Below are 22,319 nucleotides of genomic sequence, written 5' to 3' on the forward strand. Positions count from 1 at the left end.
CAGAGCACACACTCCAACATGACAGTCATAACCACACTACCTATTTCACCGTAAGTGCCATCTGGATTCTTTCCCTTGACACCAGTTTCTCAATACTCCATGGGTGGGAACTGACATTACAACATGTCCTTGGTTCTCGTTACCCACTTGACCTTGATTTACTTTTACTTTCTTTTCTTCAGAGACAGTACTTCTAATCATTAACTTTTCCTTTCTTCATTCCCTCTTAGTTTTCTACATTTTTTTTATTTATTTTCTGACCAGTCTAATTTTCCCCCATCCCCTACGTCTATCATATATATCGTACTTAGCTCTCCACTCTTATTAAATCTTGCACCATGTTTGGTCAGTAATTCATGTCTTGCTTATTACCCTATCTTCCATGTTTGATCTGTCAGGTTTTCAAACCTCATCCAGTGCAGCCCCAACAGTCAATCTTTCCTTCTTACGCCTTTCAGTAAGTCTCCCCTGACATGTGGTTCTCGACGACTTCACCGTAATTTTCTAAACCTCACCAGTCTTTTTCCTTCACCCCTTCCTTCCCCTTCAATTCTTCTTCTGCCAGAGGAAGGAGCCACTGGTTTCAGAAGCTTTCACATTTCCTTGACTTTTGTGTGCACTTGCTCCTGCCACCGCTTGGTAAGTGGTTTTTTTTCATCTATCCAATTATATTAAATAGTGCACACTGTCATACTAAGAGCTATCATAAACATACGTCTTGTTTCTTCTGTGTGAATACTACTTTGAATCATTTATTAATTAGTTTCATTTGTTTTGATGACAACTTTCTCGACATTTTTCCCCAGGCTTCTGGTTGTGGCTTTATCATAGCTTTTGTTTGCAAAATTATTGGTTTTAGTGCAGGATTCCAAGACATGTCACAAGTTACCAACATCTGTAAATCAAGAGATTGGAATGTATTCAGATGTTTTGTAGTGTTGCACTGGAACCACATTATGGTATTTGCGGTCATAAGAGTCGTACCACTGTCCCATTGGAACATTACAAAATTTTTCACCAACATATATACTCTGCAAGTAACCATATGGTCCATAGAAGAGGGTATTTCATGTAACACTGTTTCCAAACTAAACCTTAACTGCTGTGCTTAACTCTTCCTTTTTCATTTATAACAACTGCATTTGAGACAAGATATCTAATGGTTGAGACACATCAAGTCAATGTGTGGCTTAACCCAACTGCTATACTCATTGGGACTAGTACTTACTCTAACAGTATGCCAATTTGCATATCTGGTCAATGAAGCGTAGCACATTTCAACAAGTCTCGGTATGCTCTAAGAGATTCTTAAAAATTTGGCTAGTTTTCTTGAGGCTCTCCATACCTACACATAACCAACTGAATCCTATGCAAAGCATAGGAAAGGCAACCACACACCTATAGCTAACTGACATGAGTTGCAGCCACAAGTGTTGGTGTCAGTTAGTTAGTTAGTGTGTGTGTGTGTGTGTGTGTGTGTGTGTGTGTGTGTGTGTGTACGTACTTCTACTAAAGAAAGAGCAAGAATTCAACAGCTAGTATAAACACTGTTTACTGTTGTGTTCCTATACATCACATGTCAGTCAACTATAGATGAGTGGTTGCCTTTCTTTTATTTTACACATTTCATTCCAGAATTTTCATTGTTCTGGATCTTAATTTGAACTAAAAAATTAAGGGTCACTTCAAAACGCCACCTCTGTACCGCAGCATACAGATAATTTCCTGCGATGACTGGACTCACTTCAGCTGTCTTTTGAAAGGACTCACCTAATCGCTAGTAGCACAGTTTCATCCAAACGATGAGATATCACTGCATTAAATGAATCCAGGAACAGTGTTGGTTGCAATTTTTAGACAGGTATTTAATCAATTTAGACTGCCCTTACTTCACATAGGTAACACTAAGTATCTACAGCCACACGAATTGTCTGGCATAGCAGTATACACAAACATTCCTAGTGAATCACTCCATCAATCGGTGAAAACTGTTATTAAAATCCTTACAATGGTTCTTGAACTTTGCCTTCATATACACATGGAAAAACATGACAAGATGGCTTTATTTTATCATGTGCATACATTCTAGTTCAGTTTCTCTGCTCTCTGGAGAAGTTGTGGCAGTTTTCCTGCCACATACCACCTCCTCTGTAGCTGACCAGCTCGTAACTCCTATCATTGCCATAATATGTCACTTCAAATACCAATTAAATATCGGACAGATAACAGATAATAGTGCGTATATTACACTCTCATCATTACTATAAAATTATAAACTGTATATACAAACCTACCTGGCAAATCAACCATTTGCAAGAACAATATCAAAATCCCTGCAGTAGTTCCTGGGATTAGCCTTCACATACGAACAGAAAAACCGGCAGGGGACTTTAAATTAGTAATACGTATAGAAGGCGTGTGCATGAATGATCTTTTGAGAATGCACCAAATTCACAAACTGTCCTTTCACATCTTTCTCTATATTATTTACACTCTTTAGAAAAAAAAGTAATGGTGAAGTTTGACATGGAGAATTGGAGAACTGGAAAATCAAGTTATTAGAGCCATTAACAAATATCTATTGCACAAATAGCATCAATCATATTGTTATCAGTGGATAACATAACACCACACATTCGTAAGTACATCCGGAGTCACAGACGTCTGTTAACACAATATGATAATCACACCAGGTGGCTTACACTGTTACTTGCGTACTGAATACTGTATGGTAGATAGGCCTCCTATAGGGCGCACACACACACACACACACACACACACACACATTTACCCTCCAAGCTTTACCAGCTGATGCCATGAAAATGATTCTAAAATTTGCTAACATTTCCATAGAATAGCATATATAAGAGAAAGGTTAATCCCTTATCATATAGACAGCTGCTATCACTAAGCTGCTTATTGCTCTTTGGTTTTAAAAACTACAGCAACAGTTCCTTTGGAAGCTGTCCAGTAATTCTCCAGTTGAAACCTCCTGGCAGATTAAAACTGTGTGCTGGACTGAGACTCGAACTCGGGACCTTTGCCTTTTGCGGGCAAGTGCTCTACAAACGAGCTACCCAAGCACGACTCACGCCCCGTCCTCACATCTTTACTTCTGCCAGTACCTCGTCTCCTACCTTCCAAACTTCAGTTGGTAGAGCACTTGCCCCCGAAAGGCAAAGGTCCCGAGTTCGAGTCTCGGTCCGACACACAGTTTTAATCTGCCAGGAAGTTTCATATTGGCGCACACTCCGCTGCAGAGTGAAAATCTCATTCTGGAAACATCCCCAAGGCTGTGGCTAAGCCATGTCTCTGCAATATCCTTTCTTTCAGGAATGCTAGTTCTGCAAGGTTCGCAGGAGAGCTTCTGTAAAGTTTGGAAGGTAGGAGACGAGGTACTGGCGGAAGTAAAGCTGTGAGGACGGGGCGTGAGTCGTGCTTGGGTAGCTCGTTGGTAGAGCACTCGCCCGTGAAAGGCAAACGTCCCGAGTTCGAGTCTCGGTCCGGCACACAGTTTTAATCTGCCAGGAAGTTTCATATCAGCGCACACTCCGCTGCAGAGTGAAAATCTCATTCTGAATTCTCCAGTTCTGAGTAGGCATTGTCTGCTGAGGTCTTCCACACACCTTTCCTTGCATAATATTTTGCAATGTTTACATCTGCACAGGCCACTTGTCAAGCAAAGCACTGATCAGACAACCCAGCTACGTATGCAGAACTATGATATGGCCTCTAGTGATCAGATCAAATACAACAAAACAACCCTTAACTGGATACTCCATTTCAAACCACTAAAAGCAGATGAACAGTAAACATGTTTCCAACATACAATGTCTTTCGGGGATAGCCAGTTTTTGGCAAGAGTATTGTTGCTGATGATTGCTGCACTGCAAGGCATGGTGATCAATACAATTCAAATGCCACTGTGAAATCAACCGAATCTTATTCAAAGGAATTTCTCCTAAAGCTCTAGCAAACACAATTTTTATGCACTTCTGAAACATTCTAGCAGCACCCTGTACATGAAGTTTGTAAACTGACTCTGCATATAGTTCTCATCACAATTTTCCATGTTAATACACAGAGTAGTCCCAAAATAAAAACCACAGGGCATAACTGACTGAAAATAAGCAAAATAAACAAGCTCTCAGATTTCAGTATTAGTGACCATGCAGACGATTTCTGTATGGAACACAACACTTAGTTTAACAAGATCCTGAATGTGCTACATTCAATCTTATTACAGACTTTCAGTTCATATTGGGATAACAGTACAAAATTATTAGCAAAATTAAGACCAGCTGTAAAAAGGACAAACAAAGTATTCAAACAATGGATAATCCACAATGGAATGTAACAAAATTATGAGAAGAAAAAGTTGCTACTCACCATATGGCGGTGATGCAGTCACAGATAGGCACAACAAAAAGACTCACACAATTAAAGCTTTGGGCCATTGGCCTTTGTCAACAATACACGCACACACGACATTAGTCTCAGCCAACTCAAACCACACAGTTAGCAGCAGCACCAGTGCATGATGGGAGTGGTGAATGGGTGGGGTAAGGAGGAGGCTGTAGCGAGGCGAGGGATAGTATGGTGGGGGTGGCGGACAGAAGTGCTGCAGGTTAGACAGACGGCAGGAGAGAGGTGGGGAAGGGGGGGGGGGGTTGGAAGTAGCAGAAAAGGAGAGAAATAAAGAGACTGGGTGTGATTGTGAAATGATGGCTGTATAGTGCTGGACTGGCAAGGACAGTGAATAACGAAGGTTGAGGCCAGGAGGGTTACAGGAACGTTGGATGTATTGCAGGGAAAGTTCTCACCTGCGCAATTCAGAAAACCTGGTGTTGGTGGGAAGGATCCATATGGCACACGCTGTGAAGCAGTCATTGAAATGAAGGATATCATGTTTGGCAGTGTGTTCAGCAACAGGGTGGTCCACTTGTTTCTTGGCCACAGTTTGTCGGTGGCCATTCATGCGGACAGACAACTTGTTGGTTGTCATGCCTACATAGAATGCAGCACAGTGGTTGCAGCTTAGTTTGTACACCACATGACTGAGCATTTTTGTGCTACATGGGAGACAAGTCCAATTTTTCAGTCAGTTTGAGACTGCAATAATTTTTGGATAAAACAATTTTGTTCCAGCTGTTATTTACGAATATTATACACACATATCAAAAAAGTTCTGCATCACCCTGGTTCCCAGAACTCCTGAAGATAAACATTGACTGTGGATATTGTATCACATACACAGTCCCTTTGACTGTTCAAAGATGTCACCAAACCCAAACAAAGGTGTGAACAACCATGCATGAGCAATGTCTTTTAGACAGAGGGGGTCAGACAGCCGATCAGCTTCAATCATCCCACCAGGAAGAAGGCACACAGCTCAAGTTGCCTGCAGTTCAACCATGCCAAGACGGTCAATAGCACAGTTCAATCATGCCCGCATCGTTATTTTGTGCCAAGAAGGGCTCTCAACAAGGGAAGTGTTCAGGCGTCTCGGAATGAACCAAAGCGATGTTATTTTGACATGGAGGAAATACAGAGAGACAGGAACTGTCGATGACATGCCTCGCTCAGGCCGCCCAAGGGCTACTGCCGCAGCAGATGACCACTACCTACAGATTATGGCTTGGAGGAACCCTGACAGCAACGCCATCATGTTGAATAATGCTTTTCATGCAGCCTCAGGACGCCGTGTTACGACTCAGACTGTGCACAATAGGCTGCATGATGCGCAACTTCACTCCTGACTTCCATGTCGAGGGCCATCTTTGCAACCATGACACCATGCAGTGCGGTACAGATAGGACCACCAACTACATGCCGAATGGACTGCTCAAGATTGGCACCACATTCTCTTCACTGATGAGTGTCGCATGTGCCTTCAACCAAACAATCGTCGGAGATATGTTTGGAGGCAACCCGGTCAGGCTGAATGCCTTAAGACACACTGTCCAGCGAGTGCAGCACAGTGGACATTCCCTGCTGTTTGGGGTGGCATTATGTGGGGCCGGCGTACGCCACTGGTGGTCATGGAAGGCACCGTAACGGCTGTACGATACATTAATGCCATCATCAGAGCGATAGTGCAATCATATTGATGAGGCATTCATCTTCATGCACAACTCTTGCCACTATCGTGAACCTATTGGAGAATTATTTTCTTCAGGATAATGACATCGCTCGGCTAGAGTGGCCAGCATGTTCTCCAGACTGAAACATTGACATGTTTCAGTGCCTGGCATAGCTAAAATGGGCTGTTTATGGACAACGTGACCCATCAACCACTGTGAGGGATCTACACCAAATCGCTGTTGAGGAGTAAGAAAATCTGGACTAACAGTGCCTTGATGAACTTGTGAATAGTATGCCACAACAAATACAGGCATGCATCAATGCAAGAGGACGTGCTACTGGGTATTAGAGGTACTGGTGTGTATAGCAATCTTTTGGCTGAAAGTTCACATGTTTAGCGGTCTCTCTGGTGTGCCTTTCTGCAGCTCAACATCTCCTCTATATGGCAAGTAGCAATACATCCTTTTCATAATATTTTCATTATTTCATCCTGGATTTTCCATTGTTTGAACTTTAATAACACTTGTGCAATCATCAATAGGTGAATGGAAGCCAGTTCTTTTCTAGTTGCAACCCAGAAAGCCACTGAGTGCAAAAGCTTGTGAGTAAACTGTTGCCAACTAGGTGGTGTATAGAAAGTGTCTCATTAAATTATTTTGTGTAGAACAGATATCAGGCCTGATTTTCCATCTTGCATAATGGGATGTTTGGAAAATTTTGAGTGCCTCTAGGTTTTTTTTAGTAACTGTAATACAGAACTTACCAAATTCCAATCTGATCAACAATGACGGCTGAAAACTGTTCCGGTTATGAGCTTGAGAGAGATTAAACAATCTGCTTTTGTCATGAAGCCTTGCTTCTAACTCAGTTTAGGTTCTTGGAAAATCTATGTTTCAATGCATTTCAAAAAAGAAACCATCTCAATAAAAAGGGCTTAAGCATTCTGATAAAGTAAGAACAGTAGAACTAAGAAAGCTTTAAAGTGTGTTCTTTTACCAGACCACAAGTTGCGACCAATATACAAGAGTGAGGTTCAGAATAAAATTGCTGCTCTGTGATGCCGGTCAAAGGCTCGGATGCCAACAGTGATGAGTCAGAAACTACAGAAAGCATCAATTCAGGTTTGTCAAGCCTTGGATATTCTTGAGGATTTGAAATAAGATTCACAAGGCAGTAGCTCACTGGTGAAGTGGCAAACTGCAGATGCAAAGGTGTTGGGTTTGAGCCTTCATCATTTCTAGGATTTTTTATTGCCGTGTATCACTTTTTTCATCTCTGTCAATGTTAATGTAAATGTGAAAAATGCCAAGCTGCACCATGGGTGGAGGTCCATGTTAAACTGTGGGTCCCCCCTATAGTCTGCTACATCCAATACAACCAGGTCTAGTAAACCACTGTGGTGTTCAAACCAATTGTAAGGTTGATGAGATTTACCTCTGGCCAAGATCTGTCAAATCCACAGAGAAATTTGCAGTCAGATCACAGTTCTGGTGGGTTTAAGCCAGATATAATTTGAGAGAAAAATTATAACAATCAGTAATGCCAATATTATATTGCTTATAGTATGATGAGTGAGCTGAGAAATTTAAGTTACCCGTGTGCATTCGAATCAAAACATGAACCAGCTTATTGAGGACATTAAGCTTATTCAGTACATTAAGTGGCACAGATTGTCAGTTCATGGAAATGCAAGGCAGTAATGGTACCTCCCAAGTAACCACTTTGTCCGTCTCCCACCCAAAAATGTGAACTGTGTGTCAGCAGTTAAGATTAGTACTTACTATAGAGACGACCCATTTTTGCATGCTGCTGCCAAACTCACATGTAAACTATTCCCTACCTTAAAAGCTTCTAAACAATTTAAGGGTGCAAAGACCTGTTTCAGTCACACACACCACTCGCTGATGCTGTTCAGTCAAACGAAACAAAACTCTTCTTTTTAACTGTATGTACAAACTGTATTTACTATCTTGATAGCTGTTAAAAAAGATAATTGGCTGCAGCGCATTTTAAGCGAAATATGTATTCACATGTGCTTTCTACCTTAAGGTATATCTGTTGCATTAGTGGATATAACAGAAATACTACGCACAAATAAACATGACCTATCAACATTATGAAAAGAATAGACCACTACTCACCATAAAGAGGTGACACTGAGTTGCAGACAGGCACAATAAAAACTCCATTACACATTGAGCTTTCGGCCCAAAGCCTTCTTCAGAAAAGAAAAGACAATACACCACATGCACACATGATCATGATCTCCAGCCAGCTATGCTTAATATTTAGCCGGAGAAAGCCATTTGTGTGTGCATGAGGCATGTTTAGTTATGTGAATTTGTGTGCGCTTTCTTTTCTGAAGGAGGCTTCAACAGAAAGCTCAATGTGTAACTGTATTGAGTAGCAATCTATCCTTTACATAATAATGCTGATATTTCAACTTCAATTTTCCATTGTTTGGCCCATCAATAATAACACATATGATGATAATGTTAAAAAATATGTTTTATCTATCAGTTGTTATTCACCAATGCATGTGCTGCAGCTTCATTTGCAGCCCTATCAAACACAGAAATTGTAAATACAATGCATTCTGGTACAAATTACAGAGATATGCTGACAAGAAGAAACAAGATATGAATAAAGAAATAAACATAATGGCTCTTATGCACTTGATGAACGTTAAAAACCTAAATTTGTACTTTCCCAAGACAATGTGGAAGCACAAGAAATTGATTATGCGTAACAAAGCAAATTTGAAAGCATAAATAGCAACCAATTGCTGCAACTGCTTCTCCAGCAAATAGTGTGTTCATTTATTTATACATCACACAAGCAGTAGCAAAAAACAGAAATTACTAAGGAAATCTAGGAAAGCAGTGGTGGCTTGTCTTCTAATTATATTATGTTTATAGATCTTGTAAGAACTAAAATAAGAGTATAGCAACCTGTTACCTAAAAAAGAGAGAAAGAACTTATGCAGAGTGCTCCCTTCAGTATATCTAAATACATCACACCAGAAGTTAAAAGTCCACCCGAAACGTTTTTCTGTCCGTATATGTAGGTTAAACTTAGAAACTACTGTAAGGAATGTGATATGGTCTTCAGCAACAGATAGACTGTTTAAAGGGTAAGGTTTACATACATAATTTATTACCACAATGCCAGACAAGTTGTCCAACCACAGATATTTGGTGCTACCTGTGCGAAGCCAGGGCGGGTTGCTAGTTTACATGTAACTCTTACCACATTTCTAAAGATTCTCCAGTGTTCTATAAAACAAAAGTATATAAATGAATGTAAACCTCTTAAGCCTACAACTCTAATACATGGGCACAACAAGCATCTGCACTGCTGGTAATCCAAACATATACTCATCGGGTAAGTGCAGGGATATCTGTGCAGACACACTGTAAAGATCTTCATTGGAAAGTGACAATGGCTGATGAAAACAGGATCTACAAACTGTCCAATCAGCTCACAGTGCTATTATTTTGTTATCAAGCTACACAGAGCAGGACTTGTTTCAGCGACACATGTCACACAGACTTAATTTATAATGATATATACACTCATATTTTATAAGAACTGAAGGTCTATTGTTAACAACTGAAAGTTCAATTAATTTTTGACAAATAATGCACGCAGTAGGACAATTTATACAAAATGCTTCATTCCTGTACCATATGGGCATGGAACCTCTTGCCAATAGGCAAAGCATGACGGAGGGGAGGGGGGGGGGGGGGGGGGGGGGGGGCGAACCCCTACTGGCTTTAAGCATTGATTTAATAGGCTAATAAAATTCATAAATACGTGAACAACATTACAGGACGGAATAACACCCAAAAACAAAATGTCTGTGGAACCTTCTGTTATACTGAATCCAGTATATTTAAAACATAACGAACGCTCTATGTCTGGAAACAAAAGCAGAGACCTGATCAACATGAAGATGGCCTGATATGACCCTTCAATACATTTACTTAAACCGGCATGCTCCAAAACATCAATGAAAGATCATTCAACCATGAACCACATGCAATACAAATTTTATTTAAATCCTACAACAATCAGTCTGTATCATATACACCCACCTTTCTGTAAGATACTCGTTCTCATACAATGTAATGTAATTGCGAAGTCTCTCCTCCATTTCTCTCTCTTCTCTTTCCTTTCTCTCATTACGGACTTCCTTCTTAGTTGACACTACATCCAACATGTTCTCATTCGCTGGAAAACTGGGTGCATTGTTCGATGTATTACAAGGTGTATCTGTCATTCCTGAAACACATACTGACTGTGCTCCAACCACCACATCACTGTCACCACTACGGTTTCCCCCCATTTCAAGTTCACTTGATCGTCGCCATCGTGATTTCACTTTCACCGGTTTGCTGCTGTCGAGATCAAATGCAGATATTGTAGATTGTGGAACAGCTGGGAAAGTACACATGGAAACTGGATGACTGAGACTGTCTTTCTGTATGGAATCATTGCTGACTGGTGGACACACAAGTTCTGGTGCCCCAACATGTTTTCCATCAGAGGTTTCCCTTGCAACACACTTAGGAGAGCTTGGTAAATCACTCTTAGAGCGCGATTTTTGTCTCGACAAGCCTATGGAACGAATGCGATTGCTTCTTCTCACACCTATACTACAGTTTGAACTGCTTTCAGATCCTGTTGTGTCTGTACTGCCACTACGGCTTCTAGAACTGACTGACTTTGGTTTTCTTTCAGGTACCTCCTCTGTTCGACAATTTTTTTCATTTGCGCATGCACTGGCTGTGAAGCAAGGAGCTTCATTGATATCAAGGCTTCCAGAATCTTCACAGCTTTGATCAGTACCCTCAGTGATAACAGTCACTTCATTGACACATGGCACTATATTTTCTATAGAAAAGTTGTGTATCTCATCTTTGGTTTCTTCGCCCATGATTCTCTCTCCAAACAGAGAAGATCTGGGACTCTGGCAGCTCAAATATTCCTTATGGACACTATCACAGCCTTCTAGTGCATGGTGCTCCTCTTCTGCAACTGGTAAGTCTTCAATACTCCCCGATGACACAGGCATAACACTGCTTATTAAATCTGTATCAGTGTTGCGTACTTCAGTTTTAAAAGTTGAAATATCACTCTGACTGTCAGTTTCACAAAGCACTTGATCTTGAGGAACTGGTAGTTCTACAACAAACTCTTCACTAACAACTGTTTCATCATTTGCTGTAGTTTCTAAATTGTCACCGACTTCATACGTAATACAATCTTCAATAATGTTCTGGTTTCCAATGTCACTTTCCTCGCCACAGCCATCAAAACACTTCACAATTTGTTCACTATGTACATTAGTATTTTCATTGGTTGTTCTCACATAATTTATTTGGTTGGTTCTACAATTACTTGTATTAACATAATTAGAGTTGGCACTTAATTTGTCAACTGTAACACACTTACACTCCTCTATTTCAGCTCCTCTGCCACAGTCATGGCAGTAACTACCTTTTACCACTGAGACCTGGTCTGCTTCACACTCCCTACTGTCTTCATAGTCTAATTCTTGATCATCCTGGCTTCTTGTATCTCCCACTTCTATTTCTACACCTTCGCAAACAATCATGTCCTCCACATATTCATCTGTCCACACAACTTGCTCAGCATTACTGATGTCCAATTCCTCCTGTTGTTCAATTACTACTTCATTCAGAGGCTCTAAATCCTGACTAGTTTCTATGACTTCTTTCGAGACATCTGAACCCTCAGGAGACATAATTTCATTTTCAATAACTTCCTGTAGGCAACGAAACTTGCCAAATTTCTTGTGGATGGATGAAACAGGCTGAACAGGATGAATTGCAGCAGGTGGAGATTGGTGCAGAGTGTCAGTAGCATTAGCAGGTTGCAAATCTCCACAACACATGTTTGTATTTTTATCTTCTCTCGTGTCTGAAATCCGGTGACTTAAGATACCATTGAGTTTGTGTTCTGACAGTCCGTTTAGTTTCTTCTTGTTTTTTGTTGATGATAACTTTACTGACTTCGTTTTTCTCCTTCTCACTGCCGCTTTTCGTCTGCGGGCCATCACACGGATCATTTGTGTCACCATACATTCAGGAATTACCTGCTGCTCCTTTCCATTGCTGAGCAAGTCATACTCCTGCAGCCTGAAACAAACAGGAAATAAAGATGAGTTTCATGAATACTTGAAAATTTCATAACGACCAACACCATAAGTAAAGGAAATGGGAACACTAGAACTCACTAATGGTATTATTTAATTTGACAGAGAGAGAGCAAATTTGGATAATCTACATTTATACTCTACAAGCCACTGACAAGCACAGACAGTATTCCCCAATGTACAACTTGTCAAGGTTTCTTTCCATTCTATTCACATATAGACCACGGGAACAATGACTGCTTAAAGGACTCACACACACTGTAATCAGTCCAATCTTGACTCTGCAGCCCCTAGAGGAGCAATACATAGGGGGCTGTACTATATTCCTAGATTCCTCACTTAATACTGATTCTTGAACTCTGTAAGTAGGCTTTTGTGGAATAATTGGTATCTATGTGCAAGCATCTACCATTTTCAGATTCATCGGCATTTCTGTCATGTTCTCCCATGGGTCAAACAATCATATAATCCACGTGTCGAACCTTTTAGCTTACTTGGGTCAGACTGGAAGAAGATGAGAATTTTGGGCTGCACTAAAAAGCTTAACACTAACTAACAATAACTACTGGGGAAAAAAAATTGGGCAAATGAGAGAATCAAGTGGCAGGCGATTCAAATTGAAAATATTCAATTTATCATAGCTTTACATAAATGGATTTGTATGGATTTTTTTTTTTTTTTATTTTATTTATTTTGATCATGTGATACTTCCTTCTTGGGCCACACTGCTATTTGCTTTGGGATGCATGCGGCCCATGGATTGGATACCCTGTTATAATCAATGGTGATGTCTTTCTTTGCATATGTTCAATACCCCCCCCCCCCCTCTTAGCCCTATCTGTTAGGGGTCCCATAAACTTTGTCAGTATTCTAGGATGTGTTGCACAGGTGTTTTGTAATAGACTGCTTACAATCCCTCATTTGTAGCCTGACAGCATTTACCCAGTATCCTACCCACTTCCCTTGGGCATTCTTGAAGCTACTTTTAATTATCTTTCTCTTACAAGAGATACATCCACTACAACAGCTATTTAACATTTCATTTTTCTTCTAAAGGATAAACAAGTACATAAACAGTAACACCAATAAATCTCTTCTGTAGAATACTAATTATGAATAACAATACAACAAAGTTTTAACCATGCAGTTTGTATTCTTTCAAACTGCCACAAGGAGGACATATGTCTAGTAGCTGTCAAAATGAGTGAACAACTTCTCACATGATGTCTTTATAACAACAAAGAACTACATCACAATTAGGCACCAGGTACATTGATCAGTATTCAGGAATGAACAAGCCGCAATATAATAAAATGAAAGCAAAATGTGCATCTGGTGAGGGAAAAAAATCTGCAGTGTCATTCATTACACTTTGGGGTAATACTAAACAGGATACTGCTCTTCAAAGAATATTTTAAAATTTAATGTTGCTTGAACACCAGAAAACTTTACTGTGTGTGTCTACTGGACCTTGTTATCCAGACTACAGTATTCTACCAGTCTTCTACATCTACTTCTATACTCTGCAAACGACTGAAGTGCACTGCACAGGGTTTGTCCACTGTACCAGTTATTAGAGTTTCTTCCCAGTCCGTTCATGTATGTAGAATGAGAAGAATGATTGTTTAAATGTCTCTGTGTGTGTTGTAATTAATCTGATCTTATCTTCACGGTCCCTATGTGAGCGATATCTAGCGAGTTTTACAATATTCATAGAGTCATCATTTAAAGCTGGTTCTTGAAATTTGTAAGTAGGTTTCTTGGGGCAGTTTACATCTATCTTGAAGAAACTGCTAGTACAGTTTCTCCAGTATCTCTAAGTTACGCTACACAGGCTAAGCAAATATGTGACCATTTGTGTTGCCATCATCTGTATATGTTCAATATCACTCGTCAGTCCTATCTGGTGTGGTCCCTCAGTAATAATCTATGATGCATCGCACGAGTGATTAGTAAGCAATCTCCTTCATAAATTGATTGCATTTCCCTAGTATTCTACGAATAAACTGAAGTCTACTACCTGCTTTACTCACAACTGAGCCTATGTGACTATTCCATTTCATATCACTGTTAACTGTTAGCCCAGTTATTTGTATGAACTCTTTGCAAAAGTAACTATTGATATAGACATACAATACTATGTTTATTCAATTTGTGAAGTGCACAATTTTACATTTCTGAACATTTAAAGCCAGTTGTCTTGTTTGCACCACTTTGAAATCTTATCAAGACCTGACTGAATATTCATGCAGCTTCTTTCAAACAGTTGTTCATTATAGCTAACTGCATCATCTGCAAAAAATCTGGTCCACAAAGTCATTGAAGTACAACATGTATTGCAAGGGTCCCAACACACTTCCCTGTGGCACACCTGAAGTTATTACTTACATCTGGCAACTGCCCATCCAAGGTAACATGCCGTAGCCAAGATACATAAACCTACGCAGCATCACAATGCTACAGCTCAGTCTTCAACAGAAAGATATGTGCTACATGTGGCTACATACACATAACAATAGTTGCATTGTTTTCTAGATTAAATCCTAATAGCACCGAATAGGAGTAGAGTCAAAGTAGTATACAAGTGATTTCCTTTCCATTACTTAAAGAATGTTTTGTAATTAAGAAATTGAGCATTCATACTACATTCCATCACAAACTGAACATCATGTTCGCTGGGAGATTGATTTTTAAGAGCCTTCAGAGCTGACAAATATGAGGCACACCATACTACCATGATCAAGAGGTCTACCCACTTTCAAAAAATTGTAAAATACAAAAATAAGTTAGACAAACCAGGAAACAAATACAGACATGTAAAGCAAATATTTTGACAATAGTTTATAGTTAAGTATTGCAGCATTCATTCTGTATTGTGCTCCAAAAGTAGGTGCCCGCATGCGTGTGTGCAATCCTAAAGTCAGAGGAAAGAGCTATCTATGCCAACTAGCTGCAAAGTGTATAAGTTTTGTGTTTAAATTGCCTTTTTATTGTTTTCGTGGCAGAGAGAGAACCCGACAATCAGCTTTCTGTAATTTTTTGTATTTAACTTGTGAATTTCAGAACTCACATATCACTTTCCCAAAGCAGTTCAATGCAACTCAAAATTTCTCAAGAAAGTCAATTTTTAAATTTTCCAGGGAGTGTTAATTCACCAAAGTAAACGCAACTTTCACAATTGGCCATGAGGCTCACTCCGTAGCACAGGGTTATCAATGGATCGCTGGTTTACGTTCTGATATATAGATTTTTTCATTCGTTTTATTTATTTTTTGTTCAATTTGTATAACAACACGCCATTCACATATGAAATTTATCAAATATATGCTAATTAATACATACCTAATCATTTTTAATAAATATGCACATCATCTTGTTTCTAACTAAATACCGTAAGCAAAATTAAAGTTTTTATTATTCTTAGTTATTAATATTTTATAAAAGAGTATTAATAAATTTGTGATTTTTTTTAATTTAAACAATCTTTCACAAAATATCTATAATCAAGAATTCATACTTGCATTGAAAATGTGGAGTCAGCGAGTGATATGTAACTAGCAATAAGGCAATCTGAATTTTTCATAAAAATGATTAGATGTGTGTTAATTTGCATATATTTGATTAATTTCATATTTAAATGATGTAGATATTCAAGCTGAATGGAGAGTAGTTTCCACACTGGTCTACCCTTGGCAAGTCTCTCTTAGAGAATGTCATTCCGAAGCCATTAATGCTAATAAGGAAAACTGGACCAATTTGGTGCACAAGCACAAACAAACTGCTTCCAAAGTGACACCATACTGGATTATACAGAGTAGCCCTCTGGCAAGAGGGAGAATGGTTTCTTCACTAACTGTTGCATTTTGTTATGGAACTGCCTATCTTCAGCCTTTCTCTCAGCTTGAAACTGCAAACACACATGTTGTCAAAATGTCATTTCTACTACCCAGCTATCCTCCAAATAGCAATATAATGGGATAACAGCCATTAGATGCCAACCGCTAATGGGTCTATACAGCAAAATGCATTCTATTCATACAGTTACTGCTGGTGCAGCCCTCTCTCATTGAAAAACAGAGCTACAGCCAACAGATTAGAACAATGACTGTTTGAAGTTTGAGAACTTAGGACTATGGCAAGAACACAATACTGTGAGCAATATGCAGGTAAAATAAGAGGATCATCTTCCTTAGGTACCTCTCCAATCCACTGTTTCCAAGAAGAGATTAACAGGAAATAATCAACTTAATATCTCGTGTCCACTCTCACATTATCAAAATAACATGCATAAACCACTTCAGTGGCCTGTCAGGAATTATACACATCTGATTTCATGATATCACATTAATTTGCATTGCCAACTCGCAACCGAACTGTTACCTTCCAATCTAAACTATGCCTTCAGCTAAGCTATATCTTCAGTTACTCTACAGATCAATCTGGCACTACAAGGCAATATAGGTACTGTGACTATTGTGTTCTGTCTCTGTTTGCACACGTACGATGCCACAGGCCACCACCATTACACCCCAAGTGAAAATTGGCACACAATATTGTTAGGTTCACCCTGCCCAACTGTAAACATAAGCCAAGCTGCAAGTTATCCTGGGTTAATATTCGTCCAACTGATAATTCCTACGAACTGACAATCTAAAATAATTACATTACAGCATTCCTGGGTAATGACACAAGATACAGGTTTAAAACAGAAAGGAGGAAGAGTTGGGTTTTAGGCCTACATCCATTTGATGACAATATTATTAGACACAGGATTTACTGCTGATCCCACTATATATCACGACTCCACTCTGGAAGTTTTACTATACATGCTATTAAAGTATGAATCCTTTCCAATGCTGCAAACAAAACTGCTCAGTTAACATTCAGTGATACTGTGTATGTGTTGTGAGCAACGTAAGTGAAACAGCTGGAAACAATTGCCATAATCAAAACAAAAACAACAACAACCACCAATAAGATTACAAAATAATGTTTGTTGAATAGCATCTAGAATAATAACACTGGCTCTTATGCATCTTGCAAAGTCAGATGAGTTATGTAATCACTTAACTTTAATGCAGATAATTATTTATTTATTTTTTTTTTTTTCAGCATAGGAAAAAAGGGCTCATCCTCTCACAGTATGTAGGCCTAAACGAAACCTCCCACAGCTAAAAGTTCCAATGATATGTAAGAAGTGGGTCATCAAACAGCGATAGCATGTCACTATATTTCAAACAATGCCACACAATAATGAAACCAGAGTTTTGTTAAAAACAGCTCCATTATGCACCCCCAAAGTAAACCACTATTACACTTTTCCCATATAAAACACAGCAACACAAAATGGCATTTTTTAACGGAGCACACAATGCACAAACTTATTCTGGATACAAATTTTCCACTAAAAACAGTCAGTCAAACATGCAATTAATAAATCATTCTTCTATTCACTGAAAATACTGTTTCAATTTGTTACAAGGAAATACCCACGTTCCAAACGAGTGGTGGTCATGCTAAACGAGTCGGAAGCTAAAGTTCTGCGTAATATAAATAGTTCGTGGCGAAAACATGGTCATCAGACGTAATTTCCCTATATCTAAAGCCTTCAACTATTTTGTCAACGTACTGTACTTACTATCACGTGTGAAGTGTCTAAATATTCTAAATACATGTTCATTATTTTTCAAGAATAAACAAACTCCAACAAATCTTACACTTTCTCGAAATCCAGCTCACTTGTGCGCGTAGACAAGTAATTATCAATCAACTACATTCACTTTAAAAAAAGCCTTAAATTTAAATGCTACAGTACGGTACGGCTATCAACCCTATTACATGCGTGTATTTCACCATATGCATTCACCTTTTAAGTCAACCAGGCCTTATCAAAACAAAGCGCACTCTACAAGCAAAAGCTCTACGTTGTACCTTCGTTCTGTCGGATTTTACTTGTTTCACAGGACTAAAATTATTATTTATAGCTCGTGCAGTTCGGACAGCACTTAATCGATGTTGCAATAAGTATGTGGAACAAGAAGCATGTAGTATTTCTACATGTACATTATCAATACGAACCGAGTATTCTCCAAAATAATCTGTCCCACGCACTCATATAGGCTCTTAGCCGTTTGTTAAAAACACTGCTTAGTAATAGCAAAACTATCTTTGTTAGTCGAATTAGTGGAATTACACACTATCTGATGAGCTTATGACTTCAAACCCACGTTAACACGGGCAATATACCTTCTTAGTTCTTCCAGAAGAGGACTTATTGCTTTCGGAGACATACTATGACCCCAAGTACCTGAGCATTTAGTAGTAGTTCTCACCTTAACTAAAATGCCTACATTATTTCAATATTTACACTGAATTCAGTCTCATGTCCCTGATTAACTACCGCTTACTCCACTCGGCACAAAACACATACTAGACGCCATCACTCACGCCATTTTTTTGGAGTATCTTTCCTTTTACCCCTCCTCCTGACGCCAACTCAAAGCCGACACTACAAGCAATATCATGTTATAAGGCAGTAAGGTGAAACGAGGAGAACAGCGCAGAATTCGAAATTATTGATAAAGCAGGCTTGAATGAATGCCTGTTAACTTTGTGTAGCATCTATTAAGGCTAAAGCACTTCGACTTCTGGACTGTGTCACAAAATAACCAATAACAAAATTGCCAAAGAAGTAATCTAGTTTTAAAATAACTGTATTGCATCAGGTAATGTACATTTTAATTTTCATGTTTTCACTATGTAGGCCCTTGATGCAAAACATGTTTTACAAACAGCATAAACCCAGTTTATCAGTGACTGCGATTTTACGCAACGTAATGGCAAGTAATGGTAACTTACGAACAGGAATTTCTGAATATCTCCCTCAGAAAACAAAGTAAGTTAGCAGATATAATAGGGATTTTTACGGGTTGTGGACAAGAGATAAGAGTCTTCTGTGAAAACTGGGATAATCCACGAACTGGCCAAAATAGTAATTCAGTACTGACGTCTAGACAGTTTTAATCCAAAAGAAGTTACACAGTAGCTATGCAGCCCAGTATCTTCGCTCCAGAGTTATACCTGGTGGTCTTGACGTCTTATTTATTTTAGTGTCGCCTCAGAGCTGTAGTTTTTCGTTGACCTAACCTCCGGAAGAGTGGGGCTACTTGTCTAGTAGAAAAACGGGCTCCTTGCAACCTGTTCCGCTACCCAAGGTTGCGAATTGAATCACTGGTCGAGCTTCACCCCTTGTTGTAGAGTTCCTTGGCGTGCTCTATATATCTATCGAGCATAAGTTTTTCTTCCACTCACTCATGTAGACAGTAGGAGGGGAAGTTCCAATGCGCAAGGAAAACTCTTTTGAATGGCCTGTGTTGCCATCGCTGATTCTTGTCAATGTGACACTTCGCTGCATCTTCACGTAAACCGGTAGTGGGCGTATGTAAATGCGCAATCTATGTAGGACGCATTCAACAGAGAGAGAGAGAGAGAGAGAGAGAACTTTTCGTTGAGCAATGGGTATGGTGCCTCCAATACTGCAGTAGTCTTCTTGCATACATTGTCGACGTGTTGCCTCCATGTCAACTGACAGTCAACTGTGATACCGAGATATAGGTCTGCGTTTATCCACTGAATTGCCATACCATGGAAAGTAACGTTCCCTATGGCTGGAAGACGTTTCCTGGTGAGTAGTAGAACCTCTTAGTGACTGCAGCAATGTGTTGCCCACTGCTCTAGGTCCTGAAGTCTTCGCTCCATTGCCTGTGGCTATCAGCGTCTGGTGTTAGCACAGTGTCATCGACGTAGACATATCAGCTGACTTTAAGAGATGTTGGTGGGTCTGCTTTGTAGGCACTGTATACAACAGGGCCTATAAATAATCCTTGTGGTACACCTGATTGTACCTCTATGATGGTTGCATCAACGCCACCTTCTCTGAGGGCAAAAGTGTGGCCGGCCTGGTAGTCAGCAGTCAGCCAACAACTTACAAACAGTCCTGGCAGCCCATGCGCAAATAGTTTGTGTATGATCCAGTGTGCCAGACACTGTGGAAAACTGTTGAAAGTCAATATGTCCTCTTCAACAACACATAGTAATTGCTGTGTGGTTGAATGTCCTGCCCATAAACCAAATTGTTCGTTGGGCAGAACAGTTTCTCAGACCAGTGGCAGTTGAAGGATCTTCAGGTAGAGCCATTCAGAAACCTTCCTTAACTTAACTGGCCTATAGCTTCTGCAGACAGCATTGTTCTTGCCCAGTTTGGGTACTGCGACCGTAATTGCAACCTACCAGAAATATGGATGTCCCTTCTGGTGTATGATGTTACTAAAGGTTATTTTTACATACTCAATGGCTTCTTGAGGAAGTTCCTTAAACGTCTTCGCAGTAACTTTATCGTGTCCAAGTGCTTTCTTGTTCAGCACACATGTGATGCTTTAGTGGACGTCTTCTTCCGAGATGATAAAGTCGTTGTCTGTGTCATTCATGTTTTCAGCTGCTTGATGCATCCTGAGCCTTTTCTCCCTGAACTGAACATGCACTGGGTTGATGGGCTCATCCATCAGTATAAAATTCGCTACAAATACATCTGCAAGGGTGTTTGCCTTTTCTGCACATGTAAAAGTTTCTTCTGCAGGTGTTGTGAGCGGCGGACTCATGGATGTATGTTCGTGAAAAGCCAACAGTGTCGCAAGTAGAGGTGTTGGAATCAAGCGTTGGCACCTTCTCTGTTCACATGGTGTTTCTATGGATGATCAGAGCTACCTTAACTTTCCACTGCAGCTGACTGCCCATGTCTTGTACTAATGCTGCCTGACTATGAGCCAGTCCCTGAGCAGGTAGTTCTTCTTGCAGCCCGTATGCAGAATCTTTGGTGGTAGCAATTGATGTCTCCTTCCCTCTGCATGCTGCTTGCTTTGTGCTGTAGTCGTGACACCATTGTTAATTGCTATAGTGATGTAATTATAGGTTCCCTTGTCCCAGTGGATTCGTCGATTGGGGTTTCCATCATTTACTGCATCAACAGTCAGTGATTTGAGAAGAGAGCGCAGGCACCACTTCCATTCACACAAATTCTGCGATGCCTTCATAATATTGATGCCTAGGAGATCCACATGCCTATGTTGTGGGAATATATTGTTGATTCTTCAGGGCCACGAACTTGGTCGTGCACCCATTCTAGTTCTCTGAGGAGCGTTCGGCGCTTCTAGTTGTGTCCTTGAGCTATAGTGCGTGTGTTTGCAGTTTAAGTCCCCAGCTGTGATAGTGTGACACAGTAGCTAAAAATGGAGACATTATTTTTATGCAAAATATGCAGACAAGCAGGCACAATTATTCTGAAACCTGAAATATATAGACATATCTATAAATAAAAAATTGGATACAAACTCCAAAACAACTTTAGTCTGCCACAAGCAAAACAGTTATTTCATTACAGAAATCTCCCTTTTCTTCAGTATTTGTCATTCAGTATTGACTCATGATCTGTTTAGCTTTTCAGTGCCTTCGTTATTTTGTCTCCAAGAGCTCAGAAAAATGTATCAAGTTCAAAGTAGCAAAATATTGGAATTTCAAGTGTTCCTACCTGATCATCATCTAGGAGTTTCAGTGCTTTGCATCCTTGAACCTTGGTTAAGAGATACGCAAACATGCACTGGTACAGTTACACATTTTGAAATCTTAAAATGCTCCCATAGGCATACATGTAAATGTGAATATGTGTATGTTTGAAAAGAGTGTAAATCAAAGATGAAACATAAACAGTTGTAATAAACTGTCTGTGAGAAATAACACAAAAATGAATGATTAATGCATGTACATACAGATTTTCACCAAGTATTTTTTTCTTTGCTTTTATGAAATCTGGAAGTTCTTTTAAATGTGCCTCAAGTTCAATCAAAATTCATTCAAAGGCAAGTCAAATGTTTCTCTAATCTGTTTTATTTCTTTTAGACAAATCGTTTCACAAAACATTTTAATTTCCTTTTCATTTTTTTATTTTCACGTTTTCTCCAGAAAGCATTATCTTACTGACATCTCATTTGACTTCCCAGCA

The 22,319-nt window shown here is 39.5% G+C and overlaps 1 protein-coding gene across 4 annotated transcripts in view; it reads right to left on the minus strand.

The window, feature by feature from the left end:
• Positions 1–18,721, minus strand: part of LOC124595805 — a 249,294-nt gene extending 230,573 nt beyond the window's left edge. For 3 of the 4 annotated variants that reach the window (XM_047134700.1, XM_047134697.1, XM_047134696.1), the window contains exons 1-2: positions 18,512–18,699; positions 10,182–12,248 (exon numbers count right to left, since the gene is read on the minus strand). In XM_047134700.1, the coding sequence (XP_046990656.1) occupies positions 10,182–12,248; positions 18,512–18,555 (2,111 nt within the window). In that variant the 5' untranslated portion in view covers positions 18,556–18,699. Of the gene's footprint in view, positions 1–10,181; positions 12,249–18,511 lie in introns of all 4 variants that reach the window. The other variant, XM_047134699.1, reaches the window with a different exon arrangement.
• Positions 18,722–22,319: the final 3,598 nt, after the last annotated feature.

This window comes from Schistocerca americana, chromosome 2, assembly GCF_021461395.2.
Source record: "Schistocerca americana isolate TAMUIC-IGC-003095 chromosome 2, iqSchAmer2.1, whole genome shotgun sequence".
In the NCBI taxonomy this organism is placed as follows: Eukaryota; Metazoa; Arthropoda; class Insecta; order Orthoptera; family Acrididae; genus Schistocerca; species Schistocerca americana.